Here is a 19,616-nt window from a genome sequence, read left to right on the forward strand (position 1 = left end):
TATTGATCAAAAGCACAAACACCTGTGTTGAGTCTAAGCAGTATTGAGTGGCGCATAATACAACATTGATTGGCTTGTTTGATTAAAACAGAAGGCAAAGAACAGAAAACCCCCTGCCATTGCCGGGCTTGCGTTCCAGAACATTCAATTAGTGAAAGCATCTAAGTGCCAACAGTGGAATTAAAGCTATTCGGATACTGGAGCTATCCGGAACCACTTTTGTGACGGATTAGCATTAGCATTAGCACGAACATCCCAAGTCAAGCACAACACAACCGACTGGCAAATGTCAGCATGTTCCGCCTGACGAGAATTCCGCTCGGGCGAGGTCGGTGTCTCCAGCGTCCGCTCCCCATCACCGCACCTCGTCTCCTTTTTCACAAGTTCATTTTGCCCCGGCTGAGCATGTAAATGACGAATCAATTCTCATTTGCAACGCTCGACTACAAGTTGGCGCCTGGTGACCTTCAAACACGGAGAGGGAGACGGAATTTCCACAAAACATCTCCGGGGCCATGTGGAAATATCAGGGCACAATTTTAAAGAATTAGTGTTACAAGTGCAACCAAGAAGCAATTAGTACATTAATCGACAACCTTTTTGAAAATTGACTACGTAATCGATTGCAGACATTGTTTAACTTTTAAATTAGCGCCGTTGGATAAATCCAACCCAATTCTGTGCTGCTGCAAATTTGTTAACTGTGAGGGGCTTTAACTCATTCAGTACCAGCCAATTGTAGACCAAGTCTGAAAAGACGTTTAAAAACGTCTTTGGGAGTGAATGAGTTTAATAGGACTTCATAATCATACACGGTCAAATCTATATTTAATCAACAATATTGTCCTGATCAACATCTCCCAACAAGTCCCTCTCTTTCGATTCAGCACTCGGGCACCCGAGTCGCAGTGACAGCCAAACTTGCTACTGCATTTCAAGAACATTTGACCACAATATTGCCCACATTAAGATCGACAAAGCACAAATCCTGTCTGGATTGTAGTGGACACCCGGGTAGTAGTGCAGTGCGTCCCCAGTAAGCCAAGGAAAGAGAAAAGTGATGACGTGCTGCACAAGTATCTGGGGATGCATGCTGTTAAAGATAATGCGCTACAATCAAGCGCGCAATTATGTCGCATAAGGAAGACAAATCATTAGCGCGCCTGCAACAAGTGAGGCGGCTTTGGAGGCGCTAAGAGCGAGCTTCAAAGCCACGCGGCATAGTAAATTCTCCGTCTCAGGGGGCGCGCGCGTGTGTGTTTTTGCATGATGCCGTGCAGGAACCTCAGCGCAAATGCACTTGTTTGATTCCAACCCCCTCACGTCTCGTCTGTACACTTTGATTGGGAGTCGCGGCAAAGGCAGCGTGTCGTCCAAGGCAAACAATAAACTAGCGGCGCATATCGGGTGACGAGAGAGAGAGAGAGAGAAAGGGAGGGCGGGTGTACGCGGCGCTCGGTGGCTGGCTGGCTCGCGGCACCTCTCACTCTCAATTATTTGGCTCCTGTCACAACAAATCAATCAAATTAGCGCTCGGAGGACTGTGTGCAGCTGCTCCGATCGCGCCGCTAGTCGCATTAACTTTGAAATGTATGAGCTGTACATTTTATCACCATTATTTATTTAATGCCAAGCGCTCCCTCTCTCCCGCGTCTCGCTCGGTAGCGAGTCGCGGCTTGAGCGCCGCCGAGTTAAATCATTAAAAGGGACGATGCGCTGGAGAAGGCTGCAGAGGAAACAATCCCGTGCGGTTAAGGGATGCCTCGGCCCGCCATTGTCTTGCCACGTTGAGAAAATATGGACTCGTTTTCTCTTTTGTTTTGCCAATAAGAAACTGGGAAAAAAAGTGACTGCGACATTTTTTTTTCCTCCAGGTGCAAAATCAATGGAAGAATGATGACGCTCTCCGCGAAGATTTCGGTTGCCGTTTTGGTTGTTATAAAGTCGGCAAGTAGCAAATTGCGGGAGATTTTTGGAGAACCGCTGTTTGCGACATTTGGTTCCAGCTGGTGCTGCAAAACTCAGGACTGGGTTACTCACAGAATCATCTCAAAGGGATTCACATGCCCACATTTGAAAAATATTAACGGCATTCCTGGATCTTAATCACCACAAGGGCAAGGGGAAAAAAACATTTGGGTGGGGGGGGGGGGGGTGGTAATGACAAAAGTCGAGAAGGGGATGGATGCCGAGTGGGCAAAATTGAACACAATGTGATGCTATACAATGTTAGTGGAAATAGTGTAGATGGCGGCGCGGGCACCCGCAGCGGCTCCTCTCGTTGTGAGAGGGAAGAAATGTCATCTGTGCTGTTACAGCACATTTGACAATAAAGTTGTACTTGATACTTGATACAAGTCCATTCACTCAGATGAAGCACTGCAGGAAGACGTCTTGGGTGAAACCCGGCCCAGATGGTCAATGGAGAAATCTCCATAGCAACACCTCCAAGGTCGCGTTCAACTTCCGATCAGTTGCTGCAGAATCCAGACAGCCACTTCCAATCGACTCCTGTAAGTCTTGGACTTGTCTCGGGCTCAGATTGACCCGAGTTTCTATTCTCTGTCGAGGGCGGTCTCATCCCGCGCCCCATTTTTACTTGACAAGCCGCGGACGAGGGCAAAATCTCGGGACCACTGGAACACAATTCGGGGGACTAAGGCGCCACCGACTACAGAGCACAGCGGCCGCAGGTCGAAAGCTTACCGGGAATGAGAGGCCCTGGCTGCGAAAGGAACAGTCAGTCGAGTCGGAGGCGTTTGCAAGCTGACACGTGTAACAATTGCAAAAACATCCGACTCTTCTCCCCCCTGGGGGCTCGCCCTTAGGTGGCGTAATGAGCGTAGCGATTTCCCTAATTTGTAGCGCGCCGACAAGCCGCAACCTCCGAGCGACACCGCCGAACGCCGGAATCAAAACGGCAGACGAGGCGGCGGGGCTTTGATTGGCAGCCACGCTGTCTTCTCATTACGGCAGGTGAGTGGGATGCCGACCTTCCAAACCGACGAGCCGCAGTACAGACGAACAACAGCGGGTGCGCTCTCACCTCCGCGCCATTACAACTTCGGCAGCCCTCTGATGTGATGGCGCGGCAAATAAGGCGGCGTGCGCTTATTACGCGCTTCCAAGTCAAGCGGCGCCTTCGCATTAGCTGCGAGTGCGGAGAAGAGGAGTCGGTGGATCGCGGCTTTGTTGAGGCTCGCTTTGATGCGGCTAGTTTTACAAGCACGTTAATCACCATTTCCTTGTTAGAAAAATCAGGAGGAAAGTTGCCGTCACCCCCGACCCCTCCCCAAAAAAAGGCCTCAATCTTAAAAGTCTGATAATCATGTATGTTTTAGACTGGTAATAGTTGTCACTGTTTGCAGAGCTGCGGTGTGACGCAACCTACTTTTGGAGGCTCTGTGAAGTCAGCCGGATTTTTGTGAGCTCTTGTCACAAAGGATAACTTTCTCCCTTGTTTCGTTTCACTGGAAGTTTTTTTTTTTTTTGTGCCCGCATGAATCATTCTGATAAACATAACAACAAAATATGTACAACACATATTGGTCGCTCCGCTTCATGAGCGGTGGATTTCCATATTAATCGCAAATTAGCATCCCTAATTCATTGTGCAAGCGTTAATTACCGGATAATTGTCAATGTTCAAGACAAGCGGCCTTATTAGCGGCTCGTTAGCCGCCTCATTGGGCCTGAATGCTTGCATTGGCTCCACCCCTCCCGATGTTTCATGATGGAGTCTGCCAGTTGTCTTTCGTGACACTAATTAGGACGCAGCGTGAGCGTATGGAAAGCAGCGGAGGGGAAGAGTGCCACGTGGCCGACAGAGGTGCTGCGCCAGCAGGCCTCAGTCAAGGCCGGCCGTGATGCGCTCGGACAGCGGCGAGCGGAGGAGCGCCGCGGGGCCGCGGGGGCTCCGACATAGTCAAGACATTTAGCTTCACTCGTGACTCGTGTCACTTTCTCTCGGCAGAGGTCCCTTCAACGAATCGCCTTCAGAAGTGAGGACGTGCCAAGCGGCCTTAAATATAAAATCTTCCCTGGCCTTTTATGGAGACACGTTGTGCATCTGATAGCTGATTACTGTTCACAAAAAATGCGATGTGGATCGATTTTTGCACTGATGACAATGGCATTCAAATAAAGTTTGCTTTGCCCCAACCTTTCTGGTTTTTGCTACATTTTGTCCCAATACAAGCTTGGAATGGAAGCTTGTGAAAGTAAGTGCTGCTGTGTGACTTCAGCTCCTCTCAGCTCATCAGTGCAGCATTAATAGCAGTTGTTTTTCACAGAAGATAAACAACACCTGGCTTCGTACCGTTACATTTTCTGGCTACTTCTTCCTGCACAGTTTGTGTTCAATCTGTCGCTTGAATCGTTACCGCACTGCAACATCAATGTTATTTACGCTAGCGTACTGAAAGGCTAAGCTATGTGGCCGTCCGAAATACACGATGTGTCATTCTCTTTGTTTTGCATTTTGTTTGAGGGTCAACTATCGCCGGGAGTGGCATGAAACAGTTTGAAGCTCCTTTTTGGATGAAATGTTCACCATTTGCCAAAGTGAGTTGGCTTTGGGTTCAGCGTCCCCTTAAAGTGACTTCAAAATAACCAGGCCTTGAATTCTCGAACATTTGCGGGGCGCTAAGCACGAGAGGCATCGGCCCCGGCGTTCCTGCGGCCCTACGGATGCGTTTTGTCAATCAGCGGCAGGCCCCTGGAGGGCGGTCCCAGCCAATGGCAACGTGAGCCATTCTCATCCACGTTGAAGGGATTTATTAAAAGCTCTGCCCGCCAGCCGCGCTTGTTGTTATTTATGCATGTTTGTGTCCATTAGGCCGCCGCTCGCCTTTCCACACTCGAGGCACGCGTCCATCCACGTTCCCCTCCCCTGCACTTTGTGCTGCACAGGCATTATTGTAATATTCCCTCCCTAAAATAAAACACACACACACACACACACACACACACTTCTTTACATTCAGCCAGGACGTCTTTTGACATTAGTGTGCTACATTCATCTAAGATTCATGACAGATGTGCGTGCCCCCCCCCCACCCCCGCCATCCCATCCATCCCTCAATCTAATGGTATAAAAGAGACAATGTTTTAAACATTAAAATGAAAACCATTTACAAGTATGATCAAAAGGGAACATTTGGACATTAAAGTTTCAAAGGCACACAGAAGTACAGCCGCTGGATGGAAGGATGAGGAGCGCGGTAGAAAAAAGGAGAATTGAGATAAAAAAAAAAAAAAGAGGAACAGAGTGCTTTTGGCACTGCGCTGCAAAACGGTGACCTGTAATTAATACGCTTTGTTGCTTAAGGCTGCTTGAGGAGTTGGTTGACAAAGCCCCGAAGGATTCCGACCTGCTCGGAAGGAAGGAAGCCTTGTCACAAATTTGGAGTGGAGAAAAAAAAACATTGTAACGTGTCCATCACAGGATGGAGAGAAGAACAATCAGTACTTCCGGGTTAGGGTTATTGTTGCGCTGTTGGTTTATACTATATACAATCTGCATATATTTGAATGATATTTTTTGACCCAAATTATTCAACTATTTATGGTATTATGGCTAAGCTGCCGTTTTTTTTTTTTTTTTGCTCATTACATAACAGAAACTGGAGAACATTTACTGTTGGGAAGCTGAAATTCAGAATAGTTGGACAACTTTAAATGAAAAAAAAAGCTATCTAAACAAGTACTCGATTATGAAAAATAATCAGCCCTGAATTTGCGAATTGATTAATTGACGATTAATCGCTTTACATGTGATTAAACAGGCCCTTGAAAAAAGCAGAGGGGGGGGGGGGGCGATTCAAATGTTGCTTCAGCAGGCCTTCTGAGGCTTACCTTGCAGGTTGTGTAGGGGCAGCGTCATAATGCCCCCGGCAGCAGCGGCCGCCACCAGGCTCTGCAGGTTAGTGGCGGGCAGCGAAAGGACCAGGCCCTGCTGGCCGCTCAGGTGCCCGCCGGCGCTGAAGGGGATGAGGATGGGCTGGTTCATCGCCGCCGCCGCCCCGGACATGGCGCCACCCACCGCGTTGGCTAGCTGCTGGGCCACCAACAGCGACTGCGAGGACGCACAAAACACATGGTCGTTATTTTGACACGGACAAAAGTTGCAAATGTGACCAACGAACACACACAAAAAAAATGTCTTAGTCTGCCTGCGACTGCACAAATCCTGTTGGAGCAGCGCCAACTGCGCCTCGAACGCGCAGCGCTTCGTGGAGGTAGCGGGTTGCGGTGTGGGGCGTGGAAAAAAAAAAAGTTTGATGACTTGAATCTTGCGACGGCTGATAGGAAGCATCACTCACATTGTGAAGTCAAGAGTGGGAGCCATAGAGGAAAAAGGATGCGATAAGGAGGCCAGCGCCACGCGGGGGGGGCATCTTCAAATATATTTCCCTTTGACGACGGCGCCTCTGAGGCGCGACGACTGCAGAATTTGGGATGTCGCGTCGCCTTTATTTCGATGAAGCAATTAAAGAAGCGCCACAAAACGGAGATGAAATGCTGAAAGTGGGTTGTCGGCAAAAGTTTGGGGCCACTTTCAACTCTCTTACTTAATGGGGGAACTAAAACCCCCAAATGTGAAAGCAAAACGACATCACACGTGCCGGCAAGTCAAAACACACTGTTCAAATGATTACTGCGTGTGCGGAATAAGAAACGGAGTGATGGAATATTCAACGTAAGGGCATGGATAGTTTCCCGCTAGAATGGCACGCGATGAACAAAAGAGGCCGTCCCGTCGCGCTGGCCCGGGCGGCCCGGCTGCTCACGGCTGCCAGGAGTGTCACCGCGATAACGGAGGCGAAGGTCACGGCGGGTTTCAAAAACAACAATATCCACACCGAAGGACAAATGCATAGCAATGAGCGACCGCCGCACCCCCGTTGCTGGCTTTTTCCTTTAACAACACTTCCAAACGATGCCTGCCGGTAGCACTCACAAGACAAAAAGCGAATGATGATAGCAACAAAAAAAGACAAGCTGTTTGTTTGCCGCCGCATGACGCTTTCATCCGATGATTTTTTTTTTCAAGTGGGTAAATGTAATCCGGCGCGCGCGTGTCATCAAAGGTGCGCTTTCGACCTTTTCAAATAAAAAGAGATTGCCGGGGTTTCGACAGCAAACGACGAGAAACAACATTCAAAGCAATGCGCCAATTATCACACGCTGGGCTGATTTACTCAGCAGACCTCCGCCAAGGACAAAATATCCTCATTTGGATCATCGTGCACACAAATGTGCCTGAATTCTGTACATTTAAAAGCCCCAATTTGACGCAAGGTACATCACCTCAAATGAGTTTCCCCAATTTCCGTGCATAATGTCTGCCTAATGTCAACACCTGAGCAGAGATTCAGTCGGAATCAAAAACAATGGAACTAAAGTCGCCCTGTACTCTACATCCAGCTTGCTTCTACGGTGACTTCAAATGACCTCTTGACCTCAAACGTCCACAAAAGGTAAAGCGGCAAATGCAAGTGGTGCGTGTGCTTGGCAATTGATTTCCTCAGCCCGGCCCTCCATAGAGCAGCCTGGCGGTCGCACTCGGCAGGCCTGACAGTTGAGTGATGACAAGTGGTCTCCTAGGCGGGGGGGCGCGAGGACAAACGCACACACCCACGCCGCGGGACGGGGCCCATCAGGGGTTTAAGGAGGCTCTTGTGTCGGCCTGGCAGTTCGGGCACTGGAGAAATCGCCCCCAGTGGTCCAAATAGCAGACTTTTGTCACCCTAACTGCGAGCGAGCGGCGGCGGCGGCGGCGGCGGTGGCGCCAACACACGGCATGGTGGATTCACGTTGGGTAAACTAGCGGCGGATAATGGTCCTTCCGACAATATCCGGCTCGGGAGTGGGAAATCTATCAAACGTATTGATCTGGCGAGAGGAGAATTGGTTAGGGCGCGCAGGGGCGCCTTTGTTCTTCCAAAGTGTTTGCAGGATGCGGGTCGGCCCGCCTGACAGCGTTCATATGTTAGACGGTGGGCGGCTGTCGAGAGCTTCTCGCTTTTCTCCTCTTCATTTCCCAACTCGGTGAGGCGGCAGGTCCAGAGGAGCACGTGGAATTGACCTCGTTTGTTCCGTCAACATCCCGGATGAATTTACAACGCAGAGTTCCCATTTTAGTTAGGCCATTTGACAATCGGTAACGTGTGACTTTTCTCCAGCCCAAATGTTTCCTCCCGGAAGGAAAATTGCATTGATATGTGGACACTAATGAGACGGATGTTAATTAACAGCGTGGAGCCGCCAGCCCGATAAATCCAAATCAGATCAGACAGTGGCTGATTTAGCGTGAAGTGTTTAGCGCAGGCCGCGGGGGGGCAGGCACCTCGCGTTGTCTCCTTGTTAGCCTCACGGCCTTGCAATGACAAAATGCTTCATTCCTGCACATCGGCGCCATCAATTATTCAGCCGGCTACTTTGACGCACGGCGTGCAGGGCAAGTCTGTCGTTGGGGTTCTTTGAAAAACAGAACTAAGTCATAATTTTTGCATTTTTTAAAAAAATGTTCAGCAGAGAAAATATCGACTTCCTTTGTGGAATATAGGGAAAAAAATAGATCAAGACTATTTGAAAAAAAATCCAAATTTTGCATCCCCCTCCGCTCGAGATTCACACAGGCTTTATTGGTGACCGACAATATGTTGGGGCTACTTGAAAATCAGGTACATTGAGAGGGAAAAAAAAAAAAACATTGCGAAATGCCGTATATGCAAACGGCGAGCAGAATGAAGCGCTTGACTGACCTGCGGCCCCATGGCGGCGTACCCCGGGTGCGACTGGCCCACTTGGCTCTGCTCCGTGGGACTGCTGTTGATGTCTGACTGGAGTGAACTTTCGCGGGCCCCTGCCGTGTTCCATGTCACATGTAAAAAAGGAAACAAAAAGAGGTCATGCGAGTGTGTGCGTATTGTGGTGTGCAGACACAAAGACAGGCGGGGGTGGGGGGGGGGGAGCTTGGGCAAGGGTGTCGAGCTGTGGGGTGGGGCGTAATTTCTATTTAAGCGTTTCATCAATAACTTGCTGCCCTGCTGAATAAATGAGCGGATTGACGGCGCTGCGCGCGCGCGCGCCGCCGGCTTCTCGCTGGCCTAGATTAGCGCTGAGAGATGGGGAGCGTATTATTCAGCCATTTACATGGGAGAGCATCACCCCTTGTGATCCCGCTTCCCCTCGCCTGCGCTCGCTGCACCCGTGGCCCGCGGCCAGGCACACGATCAGACCTGTTCGCCACCACAAAGGGGGGGGGGGACGTGGTTATAGGACGGCCTATGCTGGCTGCGGGGGGGGGGGGGGGGGGGGGGAAGTATCGCAAGCGAGCGGTGGCCTCAGCAGGCCCCGCTGACCCAATGCATCATTATTTTTATTATTTTGAATCCCTTCCACCGAGTGCGTGGACACTCGGGCTTGACAGTAAAACCTGGACCAAAAACCAGAATCCATGTCCAATCCAAGCATCTCCACAAAACAGGTTAGAGACAAATATTGGGGCAAATTTCAAAACGCCAACGTCACTCAAGATTTCCATTTGGATAATAAGCCCTATCGTATCCAAGAGTCCAGCATCAAGAAAGCCGACGCGCCACTTGATGACCTCTGACCTCATTCTTTCCACATGAAACCATTCCCGAGAGGACCATTTCCAGCTTGATACTCAAATAAGTTGCTGTTTTTTGACCTGATATTTAAGACATTGAGAAAGCATGCCGCTTTTAAGCATTTGAATTCAGAAAATGGTTACTTTAAACGAAAGGGGGAAAAAAAAATCAGACTCATTATTTTGTGAGGCATGGAAGCCCCTCAGAAGGATGTCATTCCATTTGACCATCAGAAGGTGAGATTGACAAAAACCTGAAAGCAGTATTGTCGGTTATTTCCCCTTAAACACGCTTTTGGCAGAAAATGCTGATTCCTCCAGAAGTTTATATGTTTTTTATGAAAGTGTCAAAAACTTAACGCGCGACGACATCCCACAAAGAAATGGTGCTGCTGAATCAACCGATGTGTTCCACTCGCTGTTTTGTTGATGAATCGTTTGTCGGAGAGGAATGCGGTTGTGATGATGATCAAGAGTGTAATTCAAGGTCTTTCAGGAGACCTTTTGTGTTTTTATCCATCACATTTTTTTTTTGTCTTGCTTGGTGAGCGATTGTCACCGTTTGGTTCAACTTTTTCTTTCCTCCTGATAACGACGGGCTGTCATGAAAGGACATTCGGCTTTGATGTGCCCCAAAAAAAAAAAAAAAGTCGTGACTTCTTTTGTTTAATAATCAATGGACTGTTACACGCTGATTGAGTCAGTTCACGTGCGCAATCAAATGGACTTGTTTACACCCAACGTGCGCTGTGATCTTATCCTTCCAAAGACGACGAGAAGAGCTTTCAACGTCCGATGGCAAAAGGCCTGACAAGAGCTACGCGTCTTCTCATTTCACACAGCAGCTCTTTTTTTTTTTTTATCCCCGGGGATAAAGTGGATTCTGCAGGGGGGGGGGGGTGTGTCAAGTCAAGCGTGCACAAATGTGACTGAAAGCCACACACCCTTGTTAAAGAGCAACGCAGCGGCAATGAATTTCAAACAAAATACAATCACCTTTCAGCATAAAGATTGATTTTCCTAAATGGACCAGCGCAGCTTTTAAAAGAAGACTGCAGCTTTCGATTTATTTATTTATTCACAGACGAACGGGTCTTCATTTTGAACAGGCAGGGCAACGGCGAGCCGGATCAAATGTTCCATTGAATAACTTTCACCGGCGAGATCTCGTTGCCTGTCATGTGTATTTATGCAAGGCATTTTAAACTCAACCTACGCCAAGTAAAATCACTTCATCTTCCCCCATAAAATCCAAATAATTGGTGAATGGCGTGACCCATCACATGAACCTCAAGCGTTGGATGCGCAAGCCCACGGGGAGACGCTTGCTTGCTTGTTTCCTCTTGCTGGTTTTCTACCGCCGGCTCTCGGTGGACCGTGGACGCTTTTTGACAAGCGCGTCTCCTTTCACCAATTATTTCCGCCATTACGGCAGCCCCGCCCGGCACACTCGCCGTTTGTGCTTAAATTCAGTGCCAGCCTTTTTTTTTTTTATATTTTTTTACCCTTACTCTGGAAAAAAATCGAAATAAGTAACTGGGATTGTGGCGTGTGGAATCAAAAAAGACATCTAAACATCAAAATCAATACATAATAGCAATTTACTTGCTAAAAATGTTTTTTCTTGTTTTCTGAAAACGGTCAAATATGAAAATGAGTTGTTGGATCCGAACACACAAACGCGAAAGGCAAACTTTACTAATGCTCGTGACCAAACTTCCATCACTTCAATATGACTCAAGAAATTTACTTGAGCCCTGGAGCCCATTTTTTCATTTTCTATTTTTGACCTGAACCAAAGATTTACATCAGAAAAATTGGGAATAAAATAAAAAAATAATAATAATTGCATTTCATTAAAAAAAACTAATCCCTGATTTTTCTATTTTTTTTTAACTCGTAAACTGAAAATGGAAAATCAAACGATACGCGAATTCATTTTATGGTGGGTGAAAACAAATGAAAGGCTGAACAGCATGTGCTGGTTTCTCCAAACATTTTTTTTGTTGACAAATAACCGAGATACAACTGTAATAACATCAAACGAAGCCTGCCGCCTTGACGGTGACATTTCATGCCATTCGATTATCTCACCGGCGTCAATTAAAGCACGGCCACGAAAGCCAATGATCTGAATCAAGACATTCATTTGCTAATAATGAAGACATCAATAGGCCGGCACATGACTGCAGCGGTGAAAAATCCATCGCGTCTGATCCAAGGATTCCTCGTCGGCTTTTCACAATTTCAGTATGGTTAACATGTTTATCGCTTGGGAAGAGATCAATAATAAATGAATACCTGCGCACCTGACAGGGTGGGCGGAATTCTTTGCGCAAAATAGGCAGCGAGTCCATCTGCAATGATCTTTTTATGCTCAAAACTTGGATGCATGTTTTGGATCTTAAGAGGAAAAAAAAAAAAGATCAAGAAAGAGATTCTAGATGAAAATAAATACGAGAACGCAAACTCTAAAGAACGCCTTCATCTGCGATGGGGGGTGGGGGGGGATGGAATAAATGGATCTGTTGGATGAAAAGATGAAAGATTTAATCTAGGGAAGACGGCGTTTGCGCTCGCATGTCTGCGGCGACAGTACAAGCGACCCTTAATCACACTGTCACTCCTGATGCCGCGACTCCATCTGCAGATCATTTTCCGGCTGTGACAGTAACACGGAGGAGACACTTTGGGAGGAAATGTATTTAAATGCAATGTGATTTCACGTGACGTGTGACAAAGCGCAAAGGCTGACATTTACTGCGGCGGGCTTTTGCAACCGCCGCCGTCTAAATTCCCTCTCATTGATCAACAAAGTGGCCACTGGAGAGGTACTTCCAACCCTGGGCATGTTTGTGTGTGCGTGCCTGTGCCTGCGCGCGTGTCTTAATGCAGGGTGCCCCAAGGAATCGGGCACAAAACAATTAGCCTGGATTTCATAAAGCAATCAGCATGCCACCTTGTCTAATGCAGCCGCTTCGTACATTGACGTTGGGAATAAAATGGGCGTTATTGAAAGCTTTGTGTCCAGGTTAGCTTTCGCCTCGCTGCATTTATGAATCAATTTCTGCCCATAAAAGAAGCCGTAACACTTAAGCTATTTTAGTGGAAATGCATTATGTAAGTTGTCAAACGTAGCGGAGCGAGCGAGAGAGAGGGGCCCCGCTAACGATTGGCGGGCTATTCACGGCGGGCCGCCGAGCCCCATTTTGATAATGGCCCCTTTCAAAGTGCCCGGCTGTTTGCTATTAACAACTTGTCAATCACTGTCACCGTTTGGCAAAGCACAAACCGCGCCAGAGGAATTCACGTGCACGCAACGACATGCTAATGACGTGCCTAAATGCGAAAATGAACTGATTTACAGCAGTCGCCATAATTACTAAGCAAATTCATATGAATAAATGATCTTCGGGTCTTAGCTTTGTAAAAATCAGTCGTGTGAAAGTCAACGCTCGAACCTTCCCCTTCTGGTTTGCGTGCGGTGCCGCAGGCAGCTGAATAAAGAAACAGAAAAACAATCTATTAATGTGAACAAACGTGTCCTTTGCTGTTGATTGCGACCACTTTGTGTTGCCCCGTTGACGCATAAAGGATAAACATTCCATCAATACCGCAGCCAAATGCCCTAGATTGTTTGGCCATCGATTTTGGTCGACAGCACTTGAAAAGTTGATGCAGCGTTTTGGGAGGGGGGGGGGGGTGTGGATACAGCAGAACGTTGAACACAAATGGCAGGAATGCAGCATGGCGGTGTGTGCGGCCCCCGGATCTTTTCACCAAGGTGTCACGGGTACTTCCGGCTTGATGGCAGCACTTGTAAACAAACCCATACAGTCGCGGACAGTAATTTTTTTTCTCTACGGTCACCGTTTGAATGTGATTGAAAGTGTCAGCTGAGAAGATGTGACGTCAGGTAAAGTGCTCCCAACGGAGCTGAAACGGCGGGCAGAATTTACATTTTAACAGGCAGGCCCATTCGGAAATGGACGTGGTGGAAATTGACACATAGTTAAGATGGCCATTAACTAAACTAGCTAATGAATTGACTTTTCTGTTGCTTGGGCTCATAGTACAGATGTGCTCAATTAACTGTGAAAGATGAGCCGGCAGGCATTCCAACATGCATCTTTCCTGAGACAATGACGAGGTTCTCTGAGTTCTCGCGTGACCGCGCGCGAACGCTCCCCCAATGTTGACGGCGGCAATGGCGGTTTACCGCGTCACGTTGGTGCCGCGGAAGCTCCTGAGCAGGAGGTTGTTTTTTGGGAAAACTTGCGTTGAAATGTTCACTTATTGCCAAATAAATAAATATATATCAATCTATAAAATCGGCTGAATGATCGCTCACGTCTCAAAAAAACTCTGGCCTGGATCACTTGTATGTCAAGGCACCACGACACAATAGTACTACACACACATGTGGGCAACAACTACTCACCCAAGTGGGCGGAGAATACGAGTGAACTCCCACCAAAGGCCCCCAACAATAACAAACAGCATCACGTGCTGCCAATAAGCGCCGGCGCTCTCCACTGGACGGTTCCCACCGGACCACATAGGGGACTAATATAGTTTTGGGGCCAGGCCGGGAGAAGTCAGGGCCACCGGGGAGCATCGCGTAACACTATTAGCCACATTACGGTCCCCGGTGCTGCCGGAGGAGCTGTCATTACCTTAATGAAGAGCCGCGGCAGGGGTGAGCAGCCACGAGAGGCGTTTGAGCGTTACTCACCGTGCCAGCCAGTGGGTCAGCGGGGAGGGGGGGGGGGGGACTAACTGATTCATTATACCCACCAAAGGGTGGAATTAATGGAGTTTAGAAATGGAGAAGGGGATGAGGGAGGGTTTTGAACAGCAGCAGGCGGGTGGCATCTTATTGCGAGGTCATTTGGAAAGAAAAGCAGACGATGCCACCTGAACTAAAAACGTTTCTTGATTACTTTTTAGCTATTAGATGACACTCCTGAATATTTTTAGAGTCCATTATGCAATCCACCAATTAATCAAGTGAAAACATTATGCATTTAAATTCATCACACCACCCCCCCTCAACAATTGCAATGTCACATATTAAAGAGAGAGAGAGAGAAAGTCGTGCTCAGCAACCTTTTTGAAAGTGAAAGTGACTTCTTGGCTAGTAGTTTACACTGATGCGAATCTTTTTTTTTTTTTTTTTGGGGAGAAGGAGGAGTGCATGGCTTCAAAAGTTCGCTCCTTTAGAAAATGACCCATCTCCCAAAGCCGAGACCTGGCCTGCCATGTATAGCACATGCCGTGCTTGTCATTTAAATGCCCCCTTTGGAGAACAAGGACAAGGGCAAGGGCAAGCAGAGGTGAGACTGATTGGACGGGGTAATGGCTTTCTCGTTGAAATGTAAACAAGAGACAATTGCAGCGCGGCAGATGAAAAGCCGCCTGTTGAGGAGCGATCTGCATGTAAACGGCGCTGCCGGTGGCAGGAGAGCCACTTGACGCTCTCGCTCGCCGGCCGGCCGGCCTGGCCTCGGTCGAAAAGCTCTCGGGCGCGCAAGAGCTCCGGCCCCGCGCTCTTACCTGTCCCTGGAGTGGGGACAGGAACAAGAGGCACCGGAGCCCATCTCAAAGGTCAAGAAGGAGAGACGGTGTGATGGCGAGTGGAAGAGGGTTTGCCAGGGCGTACGTCGGGACATTTTGAAGACGAGCGCATCTGTTACAGAGCGTCCTCCTCGTTCCCCAAGCAATGTCAAGCTGATTAGCTGAGGGTTGAATGAGGCGAATAACAATCCAAATGATGCTTCATCCTTTTAGGGTGAGATGAAGAGCGGCTTTGGAGCGCCGTAAGCCTTTTAGGAGACGCCTGCTCCGCCGGCACTCGCCCTCCCCCTCGTCTTCCCTCTCTCGGCATTACTTAAATGCTATTTGCTGTAAATAGGATTCTGCTGCCCGCAGCCCTGCGCAGCCCTCCAGCCAAAAAGATGGCAGCGATAGCCCAGGACCACACTACTTGTTGTGTATTTAGATAAGTGTGTGTGTGTGTGTGTGTGTGTGTGTGAGAGTTGATATTAGTTGGAAAAAAATATTTTGCGGATTTTGTCCCCAACTGTAACTGTCGTCCCTAAAAAGGGACACAGGCACGACAAAAAGTGATTTAAAGAGGCAACATATTCAAATGGACTATTTTTTTTTAATTTATACCAAATTTAACTGTAATCTTCAGTCAGGAAAAAATCAACTAAAGGTGACGGTCATGTTGAACTTTACTTCCTTTCAACGAGGCATGATTGTAATATACGCTATATGCTAGGAAAGGCTCCAACAGTGACATGCTTTAAAAAAAAAAAAAAAAAAAAAGATCATGCATAAATGAAATCTCTTATGCCTTCAATTCCAAAGAAATAAAAAATAAAAATACAAATACAAAACAAAAGAAAGTAGGATGTGTGGTCCCTAATGAGGTGACTTAGCATCAGTGGGCATGAGCTTGATTGTGTCGTGGCTATAAAACAGCACATTTTGGGGGCTTCTTTGTCCATTCAGCAGGACATTTAGAAGTAGCCAGCGGGGTGTGAGAGATAGTCTGCCATCAAGTGTATGTGTGTGTGTGTGTGTGTGTGTGTGTGGTGGTGGGCTAGACACTCACATGTCATAGCTGACACATCAGCCCGGGCCCCCTCCAGGCGATGCAGCCCTAATGCTGCCTATGTCCCACTTTCAAGCCCTTGTCCCTCAAAGGCCGCCCTCCTTCTCGGTCGAAGCGACCCCGCACCACCCCCCTCCCGCATCCATTCTTCCATCGCTAGCCTGTAATGACAATGGATCACTGCGGCGCGGCGCTATAATGTCAACGGATACAAACTGCCCCACAGTGTAATCTGGATCGGTAGAAGCGGCAAAGTCAAATTGTTGTTCCGGAAAACCGACACACAGAAGATTTGAAGCATGTTAAAAGTGTCTCATGAGTGGCAAAGAGACACATTCAAAAAAATAATAAATAATTTTAAGCTCAAATGCAGGATGTCACAGCTGCAAGCCCTGGATGCTGACTGCTTACGAATTTGGCGTAAATGAGAAGGAAATTCATCGGGGGTTCGTGCTTTTGCTTTTGGTCGCTTGTGTTTGTGGAGTGAATAACTGAACGCACACATATTTGAAACCATTTTTATCAAACTGCCAGAATTCTGAAACCAGAACTTGAACTGTGTTTAAATTATGTCCCAAAAAAAAAAAAAAAAACATAGTTGAGAAAAATGTACCGTTTTTTTTTGGGTGGCCATATTTGTGGGTGTATATTCGTTGGGTTCCAACAGTTTGAAAAAAATATATATATATTTTTTTGTCAAAGTGACATGCCATAACAACCAAGCCTTGAAACCTAACAGCTTTAAAATTACCTTGAAAAATAGCCGATCGATCGGTGGGGGAAAAATTGACTGCTTTCGGTGTTTGTGGTCCACTTTTGTGGAGTGAATAGTTAGCGAGTCTTTTTGGCAGCATTTTTATGAAACGCTGCAACTCCAAGCCCTGAATCCACCCTGCTTTCAAATTCTGATGATAAAATTAAAGTGTATTTGCGAAGAAAAAAAAAAAGCAGCTGCTTTTGTCATTAGTCGGCCATGTTTGTGGAGTGAACAATTAGTTGGGAAATTGCAATTTTTTTTATTTTATTTTTTTTAAATCACTTTTACTCACATGCCACAACTCCAAAACTGAACAGCTTTCAAATTACAGCATGGTGGGGAAAACCACAGACTGGCCAAGTCTTGTTTGACTTTTGAAGCTCATTTCTCCCAACAAACAAATATTTTTGCCCATCATGCCTGCACATTATTCTGCTGGCGGAAACGATTGTCTGCATGTGTGTGTGTGTGTGTGCGTGCGTGTGCGTAAACAGTATTTATTTGAAGCCCATAATGCTATTCAATCGAAAAGCAGCATCAGGGTGTTATTCCACATCTTGAGATATAAAAGAGGAGAAACATAATAACTTCCCTGGATCACATACACACGCGCATACTCCCTCTCCGCGCTATTTGCGCCCCGCCCGCCCGCCTCATCCACCATCCACCCACTTCTCCCGCCTCAATCTTTTGCTTTCAAAGGAAGAGAATCAGCCGGCGGGACAGAAGGTTACGCATTAGTACTGGTCATTGCTCAAAGAGCCAACGTTATAAATAATAAAAGGCCGGTGAAGGACACGGGCTGCCGGGATGCGTCTCTGGTTTCACGCCACACCAGTCAAATACCAGACGTGTCATTTCTCTAACCCCCAGCCCACCTCCCTCGTGCGCACCCCTCCAAAAAAAAAAAAAAGATAAAAAAAAAAAACACGACTCGTGCTGCTTGAATTGCGGTACGCTGCCACCGACTGTGCCGCTTTGTTAGCAGCACATTAAAGGCGCGCCGGTATTGGATTAGCGAGAGCACGCTACACTGGCGTATCACACACACAACCACACACACGCAGACAGAATTAACATTGAAATTAGATTTGCTTCCTACTTTCCTGACAAGACAAAAACAAGTTTGTGCACAAAGTCGACATGAAACCAAACGACCTTCACTCAAGAACATGAAGCGCTCGTCTTCATGCCAAGACGGGCGCATTAGCAAGCGTGCTACACAGTGAGTGAGCTCCACGCTACACGACGAGCGAGCTTGCTACACCAGTAGCCAGTACGCATTTGTGAGTGTATTAGTTAGTGTGTGCCACCTGCTTTCTCGACTTTTATCTATTCACAACTGCTTTGCGCCACTTTATTTCTTCACATTAAGAGGCTGATTATGCACAAGTAATAAAAACTCAAGACGAGTTACTTGAAAAATGGACTTGTTTTTGTTCCTGATTGTAAAGTGTCCTTGCGTGTCTTGAAAGGCGCTTATAAATAAAATGTATTATTATTATTATTACTTCACGTGCCTTAGGTTCCACCCCGAAACTCAAACTGGCTTAAAATATGCAGAAATAGAGCATTTGGGGGGGGGGGGGGGGCGAACTGTGGACTTTTTAGTAGGAATTAATAGTAAACAGACATTTTTGAGTGCCTTGAAAATATCAGCTTGTGTCTGAACTCCAACCCCTAAACTGTACAAGGGGGCTTGAGCGAGTCTTTTTTGGGTTTGTTTCTTGAAAGTATGGCGAAACCGTTTTCATAGATTAATGAAACCTAAACTAAACGCTTCCAAATAATCGTGCAATGTCGGTTTTTGTGGCAAAAGGCGTCGCGTGGGCAGTGCGCCGCGGCTGCCACGACTTTCGGTTGTTTCCAAGAATGTCTGATTTCAAATCAAAGTGGCAGAATTCATCATCTATTTCCTGCTTATGGGGGTTTGCTGACGTTCTGCCTTAACAAATCGACTCTACGCTTTCCGTTAAACTGATGTCAGCCACATCCCAACACTGAAAGCTTGGGAAACTGAACAATCGGGACTGCAAACAAAGCTTAAAGAGCTCGCTCTAATAATACCCACTAAAGTGTATTTTGATCCGTATGACTCGCCCTGCCCAATAATTCAAATAAAAAGCCGCGCGGGTAGTGTTTGTGGGTGACCTTGCGCAAAAGCGCCTCACCATTTTGTAGCAATGGGCATAAGTGTCGGCCCATTTGGGGCCGACACTAAGTGCACGAGATGAGCGCTGCTGTCCTTCCCGGGCTGGTTCGCTTTTGACAACGTGATGATCCAAGCGTCACATCCTCGCACGACTAAATGCAAACTGACAAGAGATGAGCCTCCACTCGCCCAACACAATGTGGAATTGTGCTCTGAGTGTCTTATTATCTTGTCGGCTGATGTCTGCAAGAGGGAGATTTGACTTGAGGAGTGAAGACAGAAGCTGCAACACACATCACAACCCCCCCCCCCCCCAAAAAAAAACAGCGCAAATGTCTACCTTCGTACTAACAACAGCTTTCCACACCTAATGTCCAGGACTTCTGCTCGGGAATAAAATGCAAGGCGGCAGCAGCGGCGGCGGCGGCGTGTTTGCGGTGCTTCATAGCGCCTGTTAGCTCAAGTG

The 19,616-nt window shown here is 47.4% G+C and overlaps 1 protein-coding gene across 1 annotated transcript in view; it reads right to left on the reverse strand.

Moving 5' to 3' along the window:
- Positions 1-19,616, reverse strand: part of pou6f2 (POU class 6 homeobox 2) — a 49,415-nt gene that overhangs the window by 27,266 nt on the left and 2,533 nt on the right. The window contains exons 2-3 of the mRNA XM_086101297.1: positions 8,769-8,869; positions 5,857-6,076 (exon numbers count right to left, since the gene is read on the reverse strand). Coding sequence (XP_085957423.1) covers positions 5,857-6,076; positions 8,769-8,869 — 321 coding nt within the window. The remainder of the gene's footprint in view (positions 1-5,856; positions 6,077-8,768; positions 8,870-19,616) is intronic.

This window comes from Hippocampus guttulatus, chromosome 21 (assembly GCF_054856545.1).
Source record: "Hippocampus guttulatus isolate MCC_2025c chromosome 21, RoL_Hgut_1.0, whole genome shotgun sequence".
In the NCBI taxonomy this organism is placed as follows: domain Eukaryota; kingdom Metazoa; phylum Chordata; class Actinopteri; order Syngnathiformes; family Syngnathidae; genus Hippocampus; species Hippocampus guttulatus.